The sequence below is a fragment of the Solanum lycopersicum genome, chromosome 2 (assembly GCF_036512215.1).
Source record: "Solanum lycopersicum chromosome 2, SLM_r2.1".
Classification (NCBI taxonomy): Eukaryota; Viridiplantae; Streptophyta; class Magnoliopsida; order Solanales; family Solanaceae; genus Solanum; species Solanum lycopersicum.
The window spans coordinates 54,789,596-54,809,261 of NC_090801.1; the positions used below are offsets into that span (position 1 = coordinate 54,789,596).

General features: G+C 35.8%; 1 protein-coding gene across 1 annotated transcript; it reads right to left on the reverse strand.

Moving 5' to 3' along the window:
• Window positions 1-91: 91 nt before the first annotated feature.
• Window positions 92-18,412, reverse strand: LOC101259399 (protein NAP1). Its single transcript, XM_004233196.4, has 24 exons — window positions 18,088-18,412; window positions 16,840-17,305; window positions 16,663-16,737; window positions 15,432-15,512; window positions 15,144-15,224; window positions 14,961-15,043; window positions 11,964-12,048; window positions 11,098-11,223; window positions 10,842-10,949; window positions 10,324-10,368; window positions 10,086-10,228; window positions 8,610-8,742; window positions 8,011-8,121; window positions 7,817-7,895; window positions 7,089-7,282; window positions 6,594-6,739; window positions 5,896-5,977; window positions 5,526-5,636; window positions 4,375-4,500; window positions 4,153-4,292; window positions 3,971-4,067; window positions 2,256-3,247; window positions 1,388-1,600; window positions 92-708 (listed from the first exon to the last, which is right to left on the reverse strand). Exons 2-24 carry the CDS (start codon window positions 17,257-17,259, stop codon window positions 222-224), a joined length of 4,158 nt encoding a protein of 1,385 aa, XP_004233244.2. The 5' UTR covers window positions 17,260-17,305; window positions 18,088-18,412; the 3' UTR covers window positions 92-221.
• Window positions 18,413-19,666: the final 1,254 nt, after the last annotated feature.

A 19,666-nucleotide genomic window follows, 5' to 3' on the forward strand; every position in this document is an offset into this window, starting at 1 on the left:
TCTCCAAGTTCATTATACAACAAATGTCAATTGACATATTTCAGAATTAGCTTCTCACAACTGATGATTTATCTCCTGTTAGAGCCAAACGTTGAGGAATAAATAGAGGAATTTTATGTATAGATACACAAAAATTTGTATGAACATCGTAGACAGTCCACTACTGACTAGCAATAGAACAGAAGAAAGAAATTTACATGTTTCAAAAGTTCACTATTTTGTCACTTGTAAGATATAGGACCGGATCTAGACACTGCAAACCTTGGCAATGGACTGGGACCTGTGCTTGCTGATGTTGAGCTGTCCACGTGTTTTAATTTTCGAGTTGCACTGTATTCCAATGGTCCAGAACGCCTAACATTTCGAGGCCTATTTTCAATGCTTCCACTTTCTGTATCATATAGTTGATCCTGGGCATGGCTTGAGGATGGCTTGAAATAACCTGAATCGTTAGAATTTGACTGAGGAGTGGAATCATTGCGATGCTGCCTCATTGCAGGGGACGAATGTGCCAGAGATACAGCCGGTGAATGACGGGGTGAATCACCAAGTAGTGCCAGTGGCGCAGGAGATGAACTTCCATAGTATTGACTGTAGATTGAGCGGATAATGGAGTAAGGAACATACGCATCCAGCGTGCTTCTTGGTAGGTAAGGGGAGATCTCACAAAACTGGTCCAGGAAAATGAGCTTTGACACAAGATGAGATCTGCACAGAAGAGGTATAATTTTTTCAGATTATTGAACATGTAAAACAGATAAGAGATCTACCCATCTTAGTGCCTGAGGTTACAAGATCAATTGGCAATCAATATAGGTTGTCTCTTTTGTCAGCTCGTCAAATTTAGCTAAAACAGAAAATCTAGTTTTAACCAATGGTCAATAAATTACCAATGGAGGTGTGGGACGACTAAATTAGCCATTGAGTCATTTTCCGATTTTTGTTCAGGACATCAGTATGATTTATCAGCAGTGTTTCTAATACTAGAGTATATAAAAAAGATGAAACCGAAGAAGTGCCATTATAGTAACAGGAAACATACGAGGCAAGTAAACTCGTTATGACCACCACATGAAACATAATTCACTCCCTATATTTCAATTTAAATGAGACTAACCATTTTGGGATGTTCCAAAAGTTTGGCACCATTCCATTTTATCTGACTTCACATTACTCAAAATTTAAACTTTGATATGGTGTATTATTTATCAAACTAAGTTTTCAACCATTGTTTACTATTTTCCTCTACTACCACTAATGTAATAAGCTAGTCAAAATGACTAAACCTGTGTCCAATACAGCATAATCATATAACTGAAACAGTGGAAGTATCTCCAATTTTCAGAATTTTTGAGCAACATTAGATACTTTAGAAAAACGAATATACCTGGTATTCTCGCTCCAAGAGTCTAGAATAATTCCAGAGGAAAACTTCACAAAGAGCTGCATTGTGGATTTTATGTTTGTCTCAACTGTTATTTGGTTGTGTGTTTCAGGATCCAATGTTTCACCGACATGACCATTTGAAAAAGATTGTCTCATGTGATGCTCTCTTTCAAGTCTAACAAATTCACTTCCTGCAATTACTGCAGAAATGCACCTACCAAAAGAAAACCAACCATGTTACAGAAAGACAATAATGATCACTTAGAAAGACAATAAACTTGTGAAATATTTTCAAGCATGCTTCATCAGAAAAGAAGGAAGAATGGTTTTTAAACATGCTCTTGTATTGCCCAGTACTTGTTATATGATGATCTAGTTTGCCATCCATGAATGGATTTTCAAGACACAACTGTAACTTTGATATAGGCATAAAAATAGAGTTAACCACATAGATTACACATGAGACAGTTTGCTTCGTTTTGCTTTCTAGACTCCAAGAGAACCCAATTCGAATTACTTTTTGAAACAGTAAAAGGTTTAGTTCCATGTAATTGTTCTCCACCTACTTACAGTAATAATGTGTCAATACAGTTCAGAGTGCAGCTGTGTGCTCTTACAGTAATAATGTGTCAATACAGTTCTTAAGACTGAAACCAGGGTGTTAAGGATGTACAGCATAATTGATCAATTGGCACTTGCAGTAATAATGTGTCAATACAGTTCATAAGACTGAAACAGGGGGTTAAGGATGCACAGCACAATTGAGAAAAGAAAGAAACCAGCATTGCTACAGAAAATCTGTTCGAAAGATAGAGAGCAAAGACTTCCTCATAACTTGACGCAAACAATATTTTAAGCAAGAAACAAACCTTGCCAAGCAATAGATGTTGTTGCTGAAACCCCCAGTATCCACATTAAAGCCACTACTATTCCATATATTTGATGTCATTAGAGTGGCAAACAAATAAGGCAACAAGCTCCAGGAAGCATCATTTGCACCTCCAACCTCTTCTAGTATGGATCTGACCCACTCAGCGTCATGGTCACTAGCTATATTAAAATTGTTTGCTACTCTTTTCAACCTTCTAATCTCCTTTTTCTCAGGTATTTCATCAGGTAAATGCTTAGCAGCCGCTGTCAGTAATGAATGTATCAAAGGAGCACCTTCTTCAAGAACAGCTGTACCAGCCTCTGCAAGAAGGCGGTCAAAAGCAACAGCCTGTCCAGCCTGAATACAGAACCCAACCATAGTGTCCAAATCAACAATTTGCTTGATATTTGTGTCTCTATCTATTCGGTCACCAGAATGCATGCTTCCAGCAACAGCCTCCAGATTATCTCGGTTTGCCCGTAATGATGTGTCAATACAGTTCAAGAGTGCAGCTGTGTGCTCTTTCATCATTCTATCTAACCTGTCAACTCCATAACCACCAAAAACACGGACAAATGCTTTCAGTTCCCTGAGATCTGTCACTGACTCAGCAAAATATCCACCAACCGGCCTCGTGCTCTTGAAGCATCTGTGCCGGGGCGCAAAGAGGATACCTGCACCTGATACATCCTTGACCACGTTTTCAATGTACCAGTTACATACTGTTTCAGTGGCTGATCCAGTATGCTGCTCTGTAGCTTTCTCAAACAAGTGCAAAGATGAAACTGGACCACAGAATGTCTCTGTTAGTAATATCTCCCGGATACCTTGAGTCAGGTCCATGCTGATGTGTTGTTCTGCTAGATGGACAATAGCTGTATGTCTGCGTATCAGTGCTTCCAAGACAGTAGGACGCTGAAGATCATTATCAGTTTTCAGAACAGCAAGCAGTCTCCTTCTGAAGTTCCCAAGGATACATTCTCTCATGTACTGCAATATAGACGTATTAAAGAGGATTAATGAAGATAACCTGAACCAAGTATACTTAGTCTCAGATTAATTAATCACGGTGATTTCTGCATGGATATATAAACTTACCTGACCTGTTTCAAGAAACATACAGAACATAAAAACTTAAAATTGTAGCTTTGCATTTTATTTAAGTTTGTCAAGTCATAGGGTTAAGTAATAAGGCTGAGCCAGAAGAGACGGCCAATTAATCCTTCTAGATCAAGCAACATTATATTAAGAAGACAAAATGAGCCCTCAGCCTCAACACAATAAATAATTTGATTCGACTCACATTAGTAAACAGGAAAAGAATCAAAAGAAAAGAACTCCAAATTGTAATACAGAGTGCAATTAACAGGATCAAGTCTACTCGCACCATCTCCCACAAAATCAGGGCAATCAGCAATGACAAAATAAAACATGTTGATTCATGTGGCCCTATTCCCTTTGCAGTTTGTTCCAGAAAGACGTCACCTTCCTATATTTGAGAATAATTTGACTTTGAACACCTCCCTTCTATCATTAATGACACGCTTTTATAACCAACAGAAAGTGTAGTGGCATGTTTAAAACCACAAGTTCCAAAAGACTTCCTTTTTTTCTTAGACACAATGACCAATGAAACGGAGGGAGTAAAGAGAGAAGAATGATCCAGATGTCTCAGACAATCATTTCAAGGTGGAATGACGAGGGGCTTCTTACCTCCCTCAGAACGAAGACGTGGTTTAGAACACATATAGGCTCCATGTCATTTAAAACTGAGCAAAGGTTGGTCAACCTCTGCATTGCAGCTTCTAACCTGTCATTACAAAGTACAAGGAAGTCAAGTGAGCAAAATTGTAAGATAGATCGTTGGGTAATAATGTAACATTAATATGGCTCACATTTTTATGGAATTATCATTTTCAGGGTAGCTCTCGTAGCCTGGTAAATGATAGCCCGACATGGCTCTTGGGGACTTTGCAGAAGGAGCAGAAATTCTAGAAGTCAAATTCATGAGATGTGCCGCCTGCTCTGGAAAAAGCTGATATTTCACTTGCATTAGTCTGGAAAAGATAAAATCAGCAGTGTTTCTATGTGTTGAGAACATGATAAAGGATACTAACCTGCAACTCTAAAGAGCCAAATCCCCCTTCCGAGTCGAGAATATTTATCAACCCTTCCAGACCTCCCATGATAGATTCAATCAGGGATTCAACATAAAGAACCGCATCACGACCAATTTTAGTTACCTGCAATCAGAAAAGTAGCTATCAAATTGGTGTCTCTTCAACTCAACATTTCAGTAGACATTTAACAGGTAAAGAATTGTATATTACTATATCATGCAAAATGACGGGACAGAATTATCTTCTGGTGTTCCCTATGAGCCACTAATAAACAGAAAAAGGTATGGCAGAAGAAAAGGCAACTGAAACTGCAAAAGATCACTCCCACATATAAGCAAGATACAAAAAATTATGCTATGGTAGCACATTCCTAGAAAAGAAGAAACCCGTCATGAATGATACTTGGGAGAGAACAGCCACAACTGTTAATGATAGAAGAGGGCCACTAAGAGAAGCTACCACCTGAAAGTCTCTTGGACCATTGGCCAGTTTAGAAACCTGAATGTCACAATCCCTTACCATCCATACATGAAAATGAACACATTGATGATGCTCAAAATAAGAAGTGGGAGTATCTAGAGAAGTCATGGGCAGTGAATAACTCAGACATTCATAAGCGTTAGTGATCTCTTCAAGGATTGACATGTTCACTAAAAATCTTCTTTTGATTGAGCACTCTAAACACTTCATTGAACTTCTCCTAGCTTTTCCTCTCCTCCTCTCCCCATCTTCATCAAATTGACTTCTGAACACATTCTAAGAGCGCCCATCTATAAGCTAAGTGTCAATGGAAGGTTCGAGAATTAAGGCCTTGAATAGGGACGAAGATGTAGTTGTTTTTGTATTGGGTTGAAGAGGTTGAGCAGGAGCGTTAGGTTACAGTGGGTTAACCTGAATCTAAACCCTTCCACTCACCTCCAATAGTTTGATAGCATTGGAACCATGTACTAAGAAGATGACCGCAGTTTAAAACAGCAAAACAAGAAAGTCGAAAGATAACTATGGTGAATTAGGTCATAGTTAACCCACAAAAAGATTAGAAGCATCAAAATGCATGTGAATGTAATTCTTCAGATGAAACCAATCATTCCCCAGTGAATTGAGAATACATTTACAAGCACCTTAAAAGTTCAAAATTACCATAATACCTCTTCGGGGACTATTGAAGAAGCGCATTCAGGAAAACTACTGGCGACACCAAGCCATGCACAGCAATGTTGTGGACGACCTTCTGGACCAAACATAGTATTACGGAAAACCTGTAATACAGTTGAAAATCAAAATAAAACACAAATTCCCAATGGCAAGAACTTACGCAGGAAGTAACTTTCTTTTGATCGAAACTCAGAAATATTCTATGTTTTAAGGCAAATACTCAGAAGCGCTTGAAGAAATGAGGGAGAGCAAAGTCAAAAAATGCAGAAGGATGAACAAGAAATAGTCACCAAGACTCCAACATTTATGGAATAAAAAGTCAGTGAACCACATAAACTCTTCAATCACTTTTGCAGAACTTACTGTTGTAAGGTGTTGGTGATAGAAGTAAAGCTTCTTTAGACTCCCATGTTTAGATAACAGGTATTCAAGCTCATCAACACACCTGCCCTGACACAGAAAAAAGTCATTTCACACAGGTATTGCACAATAATGCACATAAGTCATCCAAAAAAACATGCTGTCTGTATCCAGAGTCCAGACAATTTTACCAAAAAAAAAAAACTTTTCAAGTTTTGTAACAAGTCAAGATGAAAATGCAGAAAAAGAGTTGTGATTCTGAAGGAAAGAGAAAATGAGTTCCTTATTGCCAAGTTTTTGTAACAATTTGAGATGAAAAATGCAGAACAGAACCCATTCATTCTGAAAGTAAAAGAAAATTAGTTCCTTATTGCCAAGTACTTTTGGGATTTAGATATGATATACTACTACAGTATGCTGCATTCACCATCAAACTAAAAGGACAAGATGACAACTGAAATAAGCTTTCCAGCAATTCAAGAACTTAAAAAATGAGCAGCCTAATAATATGTATGTTATACTGTCATTCTCCTAGACACTAGTAATCAAGATCAAGGCCAAAATTCCTATCTGCACCACATGTACATTTGGAAGATATAACTTTATGATCACAACATCAGCAAAAAAATGACTTCATAGTTGAGAAGTATCACGCAATTAACTTAATTTGAGTCACAATTTCCAAGGTAAAGAGCAAGAACCTGGACCAGTTGTATGCAGAATTTCCTTCCGATAATAGCCCTTCCTTTCCAGTAGACACTGTAGCCTTTTCCAAATGTCGGATGTTTATAGAAGAACGAGCAGAAGTAACAACCATCAATATAGATAACCAATCTTTGCGCAACTCCTGATAGACAAAAATGTGTTTTGCTGTCAGATGAAGAGACAGAAACAGACTAAATGCAATGATGGCCTATATAAATGAAAAATAAAACATGCATTTGGTTGTATGTGCTTTATTTATAGGAATGATCGCACTGTATACATTAGCTTTAACTCACTAAGAACCAAGTAAAAGAAAGAAAATTTCTTTTTCAATTAAAGGGATAATGCAGAATATGTCCCATCTGAAGTCAAAATCGTTGAAGTTGTGACCTGTGGTTCTTCAAAATTGAAAGTATTGAACTATAAACTAGCTGTCATTGAACGATCATACAGAAGACCATGGAAAAATTCAAATCTGATGAGCTGCTTACTGATAAATCACATGTGATGGCAGAAATATTTTCACCCTGTGGCTTGGGTATATTCTCAAGATGTTGAACTATCTTCTGGAAAAGTCCTTTCAGAGTAGCATCCAAGTCGAGAGCAACCATGCCAGGGGTACCCAACAAAAATCGGATTCTACCAGCACAGGATGATAGATATGATAAGGCGTATCCTCTAATAGCTGAAGAAGTAATAAGAGGTTTTGCAGCTTAGCTACCAGAAAGAGATCAATAGACACTGTTATACCAAAATCAGTGAATAAAAGATAAGAGAAAGCATTGTCAGACTATCTAATGAAGAAAGTACTACTGAAAACTTTATTACTAGAAAAGGCAATTATTAAACCTTGAAATTCTAGCAACGAAAATTATGTGGTGATCTGAGTATATACATCACCTACAGAGTAAGTATGACATGCACGTATTAGAATGAGCTTGCATTCAGAATGGCTCAAGTATACACGCTAATTCCATTAACGGATTCTGGTCTATATAAAACTGAGGAGACATATCTGATGCAAATCAATTCACTCAGTTCCATAGTTCAGAGTTCTATAGAAAACCTTCACAATTTAGTCAACTTCCATCAGCTGACAAGTTACATGAAGTTCATCGTCTCATTTCTTACTTTTCAAAAACTTAGTTTTCAGTTAACAGAAGCCAATCCAAACAATTTATCTATGCTCATACAACTTTAAAAGAAAAAAAAAACTAACCAGCAATATACTTGCGCACTAGGCAACAAAGACGATCCATTCCATCCAACAAGAAGCCAATCGTTGGATCACTTGGATCCTGCATCGACATTAAAGAAAGATCAAATACACCAAGAGCAAACAGTCAAAGAAAACACTGCATAACAGCATATCAGTTTTATGCACAAAAAGCTGATATGATTAAGATCTCTTACCATTTCTACCGGAACCGTTCTGGCAGCTCTTGACTTCGATGAAGCTATTCCTACATGTTGGAAATACCATAGAACCTCACTTTGAGCAAAGGCTAAGGCCGAATAAACCATCTGTGGAAACATTAGAAATGATTTTAGAGAGTATCATATTTGGCTATATAAGCACATCTATAACTATGCAACTGATACAATTGTTATTCAAGCACAACATCTAAGGATAGAGAAACGTGATTTGGCCATATACAAGATTCTGATTTACAGACATGCATGCAATATACAAGATTCTCATTTACAGACATGCATGCAGCATAAGCCAAAGATAGAAGCATAAATACCAGACATGAATGCAATATAAGACGTAATCAATCAATGAACTAACAAAATGAATCAGGTAGGAAATAAAATTCCATATTAGTAAATTGTGTAGAAAATAGAGCAAGGTTGGTGGCAGATGATCTCAAATTTGGCCTTAAATAAAGAAAACTAAGGCTGATAAAGAACAGGGTTGAGGTGGTGGTGGGTGGACAGGCAAAGGGAAGGCCCATGCCAGCAAACTGATTGGAAACACAAGGAGAAGTGTAATTTATGGCACAACATACCTGAATATTAGGTGCCAACAAGCTGGGCTGGTCAGAGAAAAAAAGTACCATTCTTCCAATCTCCTGTTTTAAGAATATTCTTCTTTCACGATGTATGGCATCACAGTAATATAATGCTTGGTCATGCACTTCACTACAATCATTAAAAAGTTACTGAGTAAATTCACTGGCTCTCCCTCGAATAACATGGAGGAAACATCGTAGCAATCTGCGATTTTCTCAAGGCAGTAATTGACCAAGCTTTAGATTAATCCACAAATTAAGAAGGTAAGCGAAGCCAAAAGAGTTAAATGACTAGATAGTTACCAATGAAACCAAGGTGCATTGATCTAAGACAAGCATAAAGAAAAGTAAAACAGGACACCAGACGGTGCAAAGATTAACTGTCATCCAGGAACCAAGCAAATAAAAAAGATGATGGTGATTGTCATTTGGTGTCTTCACTAAACATGATTCTTAGTGTGCATTCTAACTTGTTTCCTGGTGTGATTTTAGGCCCCAACACCTACAATTACCAAAGTAATATATACCAGAGGACTGCAAGAAGTTGATTGTATGTACTATTTATATCAGAGTGGTTTCTGCAGGAAGAGAAACTAAAAGGTCTTGCCAGAAAATCTGAACTTTGATTGCCTTCTGTAAGTGTATAACTGGGCTTAGTTTCCATTTCAAAGTTTAAAAAATGCAGTATCGGAGATTCAGCAATGTCTACTTCATAATCCCTATAATCATGCTAGAAGAAATTAGAATGCTTTGAATAGCTTGGACTCCGCCAATGAAAGTATATGTTGAAAGTATCATAGCAAATCACTCAAACTGTCCCTTCCTATAGGGAACTTTTATCGGTATATCACAATCGACAAGCCAACTAAAAGATTGACTACCTGAGAAACTTTCAAACTCCAAATGCATTTCTGTTTTCAGTACCATGGGAGTCTTAAATCACTGCTGATATACAGAAGCAGCGTTAGTCACTAACTTCTTTTTCTAGTTTTGACAAGCCTTTTCTTCAATTTCACATTATGTCACTGATCTGATCTCTCTCAATCATGACTCCTTTTACTGCATAGAAAGTTAAAACATATCTTTTCCTATAAGATCACTTGTATGTAAGCCTCACCTCCACCCACCGCAAAACTCCATTACCAACTACCAAGAGCCCCCAACAATGGACTTTTTTTAATCTGAAAACGTTGGATATTTCTACTTTGATCCCTTGGAAACTCGAACCAGCAACCTCATGGACGGATGCAGAGGGCATCCCTGCTAGGCTATCCTTCCTTATCTTTCCTATAACATCAATTGCTTTTTCACATACATATTCCACTGTTTTGCTTAATCCAGACAATCAAAGTTATGTCGCTAGCTCACAAAGTTCAGGCATACTCACTATTTAAGCAAGATTATACAATTGTACTTGACAATAAAAAGCATAACAGAAACCTATTGTTTTAGTGTCCAATCATAAGTCAGTACCTTATCATTTTCTCAACCTGTTTGGCTACACTATACTCTAGATCCGCTTCTTTTTGTTTCGTCCGTCCAGATTTTGCCATCTTCTTCGACTCCAGTATCCATGGTAAGACGTATAACTGATAATCCTCATGCAGCAATATGTACTGCGCATTAACAATGCAATTATGCTAAACCAGTCCAGATGAAAGCATGTGTACAATACTGACATAGATAACAAGAAACTGAGCAAATACCCCACCTCGTCCCTGAACAGAGGAAGGACTAGATTTTCCTTGAGTACAATCTGCAAGGAATTAAAAAAAATAAAGGTTAAGGTAACTAAGGTTTAACTATGGATAACATGCAACTGCCTTCAACATGTCAAAGAAAAGACCACACTGATCAGAAGCAGAAAGCTAGTTGCTCATATGCATGAGTAAGATATGAGAGATATAAGACATAAGTCACAAAACACTGCAAAATTATACTTACCAGCTCCTAAGCATTACCCAGTATAAACGGGACAGCATTTACCCAAAAGCCAAAATGAATATTGAGACAATGCAGCAGATTAATGCACCATTTAAGTTCTTCATCATTTATTTAAAACACATCACACCAGTCAAAGAAACATTGTTAAATCCTTCAAGAGATGCAACATCTTCAACATATCTTAGCTAAAAAATGCAATCTTTCGTCATCATGTTCTTTGATACCACCAGCAGTCAGTTTCAACAGGTACACACAAAACATAAAATAATTGTTTTAGGGAGTTACCGAAGCAATATCAATGCTGGTGACCCTAAGAAGCTCATCAGGACAGACAAGATAACCAAATAACACCCATTCCCTATATGATGTAACATTGGCTAGGTCTTGGGCTCTCTGCAAATAAGAAAAGGATCACAAAAGTGTGAGTGTAACTATGGAATCTGCACATATTTCTATAAAGAAAAAGATGTTCTGATTGCCATATATGTTCATGAGACAACAAGTTGCAGTGTCTGAATAAAAAGCAGTAGAAGATACCCACCATTGGATGAGCTGAATTTGTCAGTATATCAGGGTATCGGGGATGGAAAGGACTTAAGAAACCCTCATTTCTGAGCTTTCGTGTATCAGTTGATAAGAATATAATGGGACCAACAGCCTCTAATACCTGAAAAGAACCGAAAGACATTCAGAGCAAGATCTCAGATAAATTTAGTGCAGACTATTCATGCTGGAGAAAAATGAAGTTCAATATGGAGACTAGAATGAATTCATAGAATGTAACCAAAATTCAATGCAGACATCATTTTTAACAACAAAAATTCATTGAAATAATGAAGTGCAGCACCATTTCCCCTTAGTTCAGTACAGCACTAAAATTATTTCTTTAGGGAAAAAAGCGATGTAATATGTATAAGGGTGAGGAATAATCTTTAGCAATTAGATGATTGATGTGGATAGAAGTTTCAAAGCAATGAGCTAAAAGATAATTATAAGCTTGGATTTTGTCTTCTGTTAATTAGTAAGAGTTCATTGGCTGAGATTTGGTAAATTGGAAGATTTTGTGCTTCACTTATTCTTTTTCAACTTATTTTTGACTGGATTTCACCCCAAGGTAGTTTATTACAAGAAGCTGTTATAAAGGATTTCAAACTGTTAAAAATAAAAACCCTGTTTTTTTTCTTTCCTAAATACCTACATCTAACCGAAATAGGTAAAAAGTACACAACACACATATATATCTCCGTAATTTAGCACAAGATATTTATCAATAAAACAAAGGGTTTTTTTTTCTTTTTGTTCCAAAAATAAGCATTAGTACCGCAAGTTAGACACGAGAACTCCTTTTGACATTGTAAATGAATAATTTAACTTCTCTACAAGAATGCGGTATTCAGGAGCAAAGACCTCTCCAATACGAGGGCTGACAAAATTCAGGTCTTCATGCAGACCCTTCAAGGGTGGATCGTAGGAATCAACAAACTGGATTAACCTGGAAAAGCAAAACAAGAAAGAAATCAGCGGAACTGCTTATATTTCTTTTTTATATAGAATCACTTTCATTCAGAGTAGAGTGATCAGCATACACAAAATACAGAATGTCTCATCATAATTGACTATTGTGAACTAACAAAATTTATCAGGTTATCTATGTCATGTACAACATTTAAGTTACACCATAATAAAATGTTGACAAGCATGTGTCAATCCATGTAGAGTCTTTTCACTTCCTTTAAAGCATCTCTTGTTGGTTTTGTCCATTTGACCCATAAAACACATAAAGGTATGGCAATCAGATCTTTTTCCCTCTCTATTTTGTGGGCTGGGGTGGGGGTGGGGGTGGGGGTGGGGTGGGGGTGGGGGGGATTAGTCGATGTGAAATAGCATTTCAAATTTTTAAGATGTTCCTTTGTGCTTTCCTGCACTTCCAACCCTTTCTCTTGGAATTGTAGGCATCATCTTTTTGAACCCCAAAAGATTTAAAATATGCACTACATCTCTGTTGTCAAAGCACAATGCAAAAACAAACGGTTAACCATTTCCAATTGGGGAACTCCTTCCATCAAGTTATAGTTAGGCATGCTTCATGAGGGGCAGTCCACTCAAAATAGGCAACTCTAGATGGGACTTCAGTTTTCATAGCATTTGTCACAAGTAATATTGTGACTTTACTGTCATCTCGGAGAGCATTCTGTAGCCATATTTCACAGTATACATTCCTTCATGCTTCCACTATGCCACCCCTATGTCTGACCCATCTCCTACCCATTCTTTTTTTAAAAAATGGTAAATGTGTTCTTGCCGAACTTGCTAATTAGTAGGATTAGACTATCTATTTTCCCAATCAACCAGCTTCCTTCTGAAGTTGACACTCCAGTCGTTATTTCGGCACAGACTGTATAATTTATTCATACTGAAAAGACTGAAAGTTCCTCCCTCAGAGGTGTATGCCCAATCCTTGCATACTACCAGAATCCAATATTCCGACTACCTCCCAATCCCATGAAATGTCCAGAACTCAACCCATAAATCTGATATGTTTCCATGAACCAAATAAAGATATGATGAAGACTTACAGCACACAAGCATCGTGTTCTTGATTGTACTTCCACAGCCACTGAAAAAGCGCCTCAACTTCCTCAACCCTGGGCACCTTTTATTCTTAGATTGCACGACACTGTTCCATCTTTAATATCAACTGGTTCTTTCCCAAAAGAGTGGCAGATATGTCAACCAGTTGCCGGAGAAATAAGCTAGGAGCTAATAAAAGATTGTTGTGGAGACAGAACCCTTCAGTGCATTTAGGTTCATATGATATGTATGTCCACTCTGTCCCAACAAACCTCACAAACTGATCCCCTGGAATTATCACATCAAGTCAAAGAACACGCGTACCATTTGAGCTTATGCTCTGTCTCATATAGCTTTACTCTCCTCTAGACCAATGTTGGGTTTGGCTAAGGTGTTATATGCATCCCTTTTTCAAAAGTTAGAACTCTACATGTCATTCTCTTTAACCCGCTCTCTTAAGCCCTCCCTTTTTCATGGTCAGCACATGGAACCCCATTAAGGATTCAGCATCCTGGTTGAAGGTTGCCACACCATCGTACTGCGAGGGTTTGTCTCCGATACCATAGTTGTTGCAGCTTAATCCCATAGCACATGTCGTCCACTTTGTCCCAACAAATCTCACGGATTTGTTTCTTGAATTATGCCACATCAAGTCCAAAACCCATGTACAATGTGAACCTGTGATATGTCTTATATAAGACTTCACTTTCCCCTCCCCTACCAATATGAGATTCGCCTAAGGTGGCATACACACATCCTTCTTCAAAAGCTTGCCAACCTACAACCCTGCCAATCCTTCTCCTTAATCCACCCTCATCAGCCTGCCGTCCCGTTGTGGGCGCCACACAAACCTGACATCATGATAAACTTCTAGATCTGATCATGCTTTCTCAAGGGCAACATAATTTCCCGGAGCCCTCTGACAACAACCAGAGAAACTACAATCCACCAAGAGATTACCATATATCATAAAGCTGGATGTAGCTAATTATTCTTTCCACCAGCTCAACCACCATTTCATACTTTTGACATTATGATCAATTAATTAAAACTACTGTTGTCTGGCTAAGAAGAGCATTCCTTTCCATCGCAGGTATTAAGCAGAAAAACAAGGCTTTACTAAATGGATCAAATATATATGTTAGAAAAGAAGAGGATCTAAATTTTAATGGACATCTTACTTCATAAAAAATTTAAAATAACAGAAGAGGATCTACAAAATTTGGCTCACTGTATCCACCCTCAATTGCTCAAAGCAAATGGAAAGTCATCGTTGGAAATAGTCTCACCATAAAGACTAAACTTCCCATTGCAGATATCAAGTATAACTCATTTTCTTCACATGCTTGATGTCCTAACCTAGAAGAACCCCATAGATGATACTGATAACCAAGTAAAGAGCCACTCCTTTGTAACCATGAAAACTTGTCCAACCAACGGCATGTTGTTCATCATGTAGACAAAAGGGTGACTTTGAAAAGAATAAGCAGTATATCAAAATGCAAACTATATATCAGATTCATGTAACACAATTACTTCAAGGGGTTCACAGAAAGAGAAATTTTGAAGTTACTTAAATTGAAGCTAAAGATACCAATGCCTTGCCATGAAACACAAATTACTTTAGGGGTCAAAGAAAGAGAAATTTTGAATCTATTTAAAATGAAGCTAAAGAGCCTAAGTCCTTGCCATGTAACACAAATTACTCTAAGGAGTGAAAGAAAGAGAAATATTGAAGTTATTCAAAATTAAGCTAAAGAGACCTATTCAGCCCCCCGCTCAAAAAAAATTTATAAGAAATGAGAATAAGCCTAGATCCATAAGAAGTTTCACCTGTGATAAAAATCGCAGTCCCTATCATTTCTTGCCATGGCATGAAGCAAATTGTATGTTTGCAACATCATTTTCCTTGGTATCTGTGATGGATGATAAAGAGAACAGTTTACGGCGTAGAAGTGTCATCTCAACAATATACAGAGTAGAAAATAATAGATAGAGAATTGTTTGTGTACTTGCCTTTTCTGAAAATATATTTACACGAACAAAAGCACAAAAAAGGTCCATAAACGCATGCAGTATGAGAGAGTTCTGGTGAGGCTGCAGCAAAAGAAACATGTAAATATATCACATACGATTTCGTTATAAGAAGACTCAGCTTACCTATTAGTCAAGACTCAAGACAAAAATTATAAAGGCTATAACAGTCCTTTTTTATTTGAAAAGAGTAAGTTAAGCTATATAAAGTTCCTTTCTTGTGTTAACAACAACTTTAGTTGGAGATAAAAAGTTGATATCATCACTCACCAACAAGGTAATCACTGTACTGCTTAGATCCAATATTAGACGCAAGGCGTGTTCTCGAAATGCCATCAGGTCAAGAAGCATCTGATCAAGAAGAGTGAGCTTGATTATGTGCATATACTATTTATATCAACTTTTGATAACGAAATTATACTTTTTCCAACAAACAAATATCAAAACTATGATAGAAGAAAACACCCAACAGATGAGATCCCGGAAAATTTGCACACCTAATACCAAAATTGATAACAAATTTTGACCCTTAACATTATCTTTTCTTGTACTTGATTTCTCACTCTCTTTTGGCTTCATAGTTAGATGCATCCCAAACCTTTCATCATTTAAGCAATTTTAGAAGTAGAAGAGCAAGATATCTTACTAATGGTAACTTGACACACCAATATATTTCTCCCACTCCCTTTTTACACTATTATATTTCGTGCAAGAATCAGTTATAAACTTATTAAGAGTTATGCAAGATGAAGAGGAGCTGGTAAGTCGGTCATCTGCTGGTCACTGGAAAAGTAATTCTGATGAAATCGACTTTTTTTCTTCTAAGAACGCCGATCACCAATCGCTCCTTACCATGTCTAACCAATACTTCTTAAAAACAAATAGAACATCTTAATGCTGCTCAAAAATGATTTGCTAGAAAGTGCCTGACATTTATAACTTATCGTTTCAGATAATAACATACTCCATAAGTGAATCCCAATTTCCAGAATACGTAGGTAAAGCTTCTACTTTCTCTTGCTTAACAGCTTAGTTGTCATGCTTTCATTTTATTTATTTATTTTATCTAAGTAAACGATTTCATTGATAATATCAAGGCCATATGGTCATATACAAGAGGTATACCAAAAAAGAGAGATCTACAAAATATGATCCTCTCCAAAAGACACTCAATCCGCTATAGACACAGAAACTGTATGAATGCACCAAATTATGGGCCTTTAACCAAATCATTTCATTACTTCTCATTTTCTTATGGTGCCATATTCTCTGGTGGTGAATCTAGTTAATTGCTTGACAGTTATGGGCTTTAACTCAAAATATACCTTACAAGTCAGTCCCAAACAAAATAAGTTTGATGCGCCGGAAATACTTTAATACTTATTTGTAGTTTCAGTATCATTGGAGAAAATGCAGCTACACTGCATCTAAAAGTATCATATGAAGCACTGGAATATGGAGAGGAAAGAAAGAAGAGAAAAACATAGCAGAGCTAACTTACTTGAATCCATGGTTCCAAGCTTTGCAAATGAACTTCAGCACCATCATTCATAGCATCCAAAGCAAATTTGTCAATCTACAGGAACATTGGCAGTATATATCACACAAACAAAAGAATATACTTTATATCAGGAAAAGGCAAACCCCAATCTATAAGAAGAGGGCCATAATTTCTTACTCTTTCTAATTGTAACTTGCTGTGGTGCTCCGGAAACTTCTTTGATAGTAAAATACAGATTTTTGGATGATTTGGAAACACACCAGACTTCCAAAATGCTTCAGAGAATGCATGTCCAATGACATCAGGGTAATCTAATATCTGATTAAACCTATACATTTTTGCCATCAGCCCTTCAGCTACTTGAGTGAGTTGGTTTACCCATTGCATGTTCAAGCCTTTATTAGTTGACCCGCTAGAGCTATGGGCACTACCATCAGAGCTACCATTTCTAGAAGCCTTAGGACCAATTGTTGAAGATATATCAGGACCCAAGTACTCAGTCCACCTAGCTGGTCCTTCCCATTCTCTTGGGCGCACTGCAGTTGGCGATGTCGACAATACATCTTCCGCTTGAAACTGCTGCCTCGGTTTAGTCATTGTGAGCACCCAAAGGACAGCTTCAGCTCAAGTATAGTTCCTTTTACTGCATAAATAACAGAAAAATTTATAAACTCTCAGCCGAAACTCCAGATTCTAACTTAAACCACTGCCAATTAGTTTAAGAATCCCTCATTATTCCCACTGGAATCAGCAAAAAAAAAAATCCTTCCCAACATTAGCATTTCTCCTCCAATGCAACATACACAGCTAAAATGCCTCTAATGCTCAACTTACTTCTACAAAGAAAAAATTAACTGCAAATATCTTCAAAATAATACATCAACTTTAAGTACAAAACCAAACCTAAAGCTTCAAAAAACTGAAATGGTCCAACAAGAAAACATGAATTTAACTACCAGAATCAAAAAGGATTAAGCAAGAGACTAGTAGAGCTGAAACATGCAGCATCATTTCTCCTCAAATGTACCAAATACAACCAAACCCCCTATGATAACTTTAATCGAGCACACCAACAAACCACAGGAACCAAACCTAAACACCAGTAATCGAAACGGGTCCAAAAATAACAGAGCAAAAAAAGCACCACAGTCAAAAGGGAATACACATACAACCCATCAAAGTAAAAAAAAAAAATGGCAGCAAAGCAACTAAAGCTAAATGTCCGCAATTTTCAACTCAATTTTGAACATAACCATGAATACCCAATACACAATTTTGTCCACAGAAGTAAAATACACCAACTCAAGAACAACAAAAAACTAAAAGGGTCAGCAAAAATACAAAAATCTAACAGCAAAAGTACCAGAATCAAAAGGGGATTTTTTTGATTTAGCAAGAAATGGGGCACAAGATTCAAGAACTTACAAATTCAGATCTGGTTAACACTCAACATTAACAAAAAGGTGGCACTAGAGTAGTAATGTGAGGTAGTTATTCAACCAAAAAAAATGGAAACTTAGAAGAGATTGTAGTAATTATAGTAATGGAGAAACTCTAGAGTTGCTAGCTATGGTGGTTATATTAAAGACAAATTAAAAAAAAAAAAAAGGACAACTCTTCTTTTCTTTTTTTCAAGTCAATTTCTTTCTGTTTTAAAGAGGAATAACAAAGAAACCAGCTTCGCACGATCTTATTCATATTGTTGTAATTTTATTTTCTCTCTTGCTTCTAATATTTAATAAAACGAGTTGTTTGATAACAAACGGAAAAAGGACAAATATATCTTCAAATTATGTTAATAGAATGTAGATATTTTTTAAAAAATATATATATTCTTTTTTGGTATTTTTTAAAACTTATTTGTATTCGTTGTATTTCATGTTTTTTTTAAAAATAAAATTATATATATATATATATATAAATTATGATCAAATATATTTTTATTCAAACTTCACTCAAAATTAATATTTAAAAATTTGAAAATTTATGAGGAAAAAATATTAGCTCTGGACCTAAAGGATAATATAATTTATTATATTTTCTTTTTTTTTAGTATGCTTTACATAATTAATCTTTTAAAGTAAAATTTTAAGATTTCCTAGAATATTAATAACAATTTAAAATATATTTTGAATATTTACGTTAATGTATTTCACTCTTTTTTGGACCATTAATTCCACTTTTTGAAGTAGCAAAATGGAGAAAAACATAAGTATCTTGAAATAATGCATGCGGGTTGATTATCATTATTAATTGATAACTCAATATTAGAATACAAATTAATCAATTTTATATATAGATGATAAATCTCTAAAATACAGAGAAAAAGTAATACAAATAATATACGTAGATATGTTTTTAAGAAGAAAAAAATAGGATAGTGAAAACTTAGTTAGCTCAAGACTTATGTATAATCATCAGTATAAATCAAATTTAATATAATATCATTCATATTTTTAATAAATCAAATTTAATAAAATATCATTCATATTTTTAATAAATTCAAAGAACTTTTTGAATTTCACATTTAAGTTTTTTTATACACAAAGTTATAAAGTTTTTTTCTTTTAAAAATTAATTCGTTCAAAAATAATATATAAATCATCATACACATGAAAAAAAAACAGATGTATGCAAACAAGAAAAAATCAAAACCAACAAGGGGTATATATGTATTTATTAACGAGAGATAAATCACAACTTAATTTATTCGTCTACTTAAATTCAAACTAAATTTTTTTAAAAATCTTTTTATTTATCATTATTATAATCATATACTAATATCAGTAAAGTTTTTTTAATATATATTTTATAATTTTCTTAAACACATGCATAGGAATGTATTAAGAAAAAAGTCAGTAACTCAAGTTACAATTAATTTTTGTTTTTCATCAAAAGTATTTTTACATCCACTAGGAAAAAAATACCAATATATACGTATTGCAATTAATATTTAGAAAATTAAAGACTAGAAAATGTAGTAAACAACTATGAAGGCAAAACT

What these genes read in the sequence shown, in the direction of transcription:
- LOC101259399 (XM_004233196.4), bottom strand. Translation starts at nt 17,259, where the DNA reads ATGACTAAACCGAGGCAGCAGTTTCAAGCGGAAGATGTATTGTCGACA. An exon ending in GCTTGGAACCATGGATTCAA is followed by an intron (nt 15,513 to 16,662) that starts GTAAGTTAGCTC and finishes CTTCTTGATCAG; the next exon opens with ATGCTTCTTGACCTGATGGC. An exon ending in GAACGGTTCCGGTAGAAATG is followed by an intron (nt 7,896 to 8,010) that starts GTAAGAGATCTT and finishes ATGTCGATGCAG; the next exon opens with GATCCAAGTGATCCAACGAT.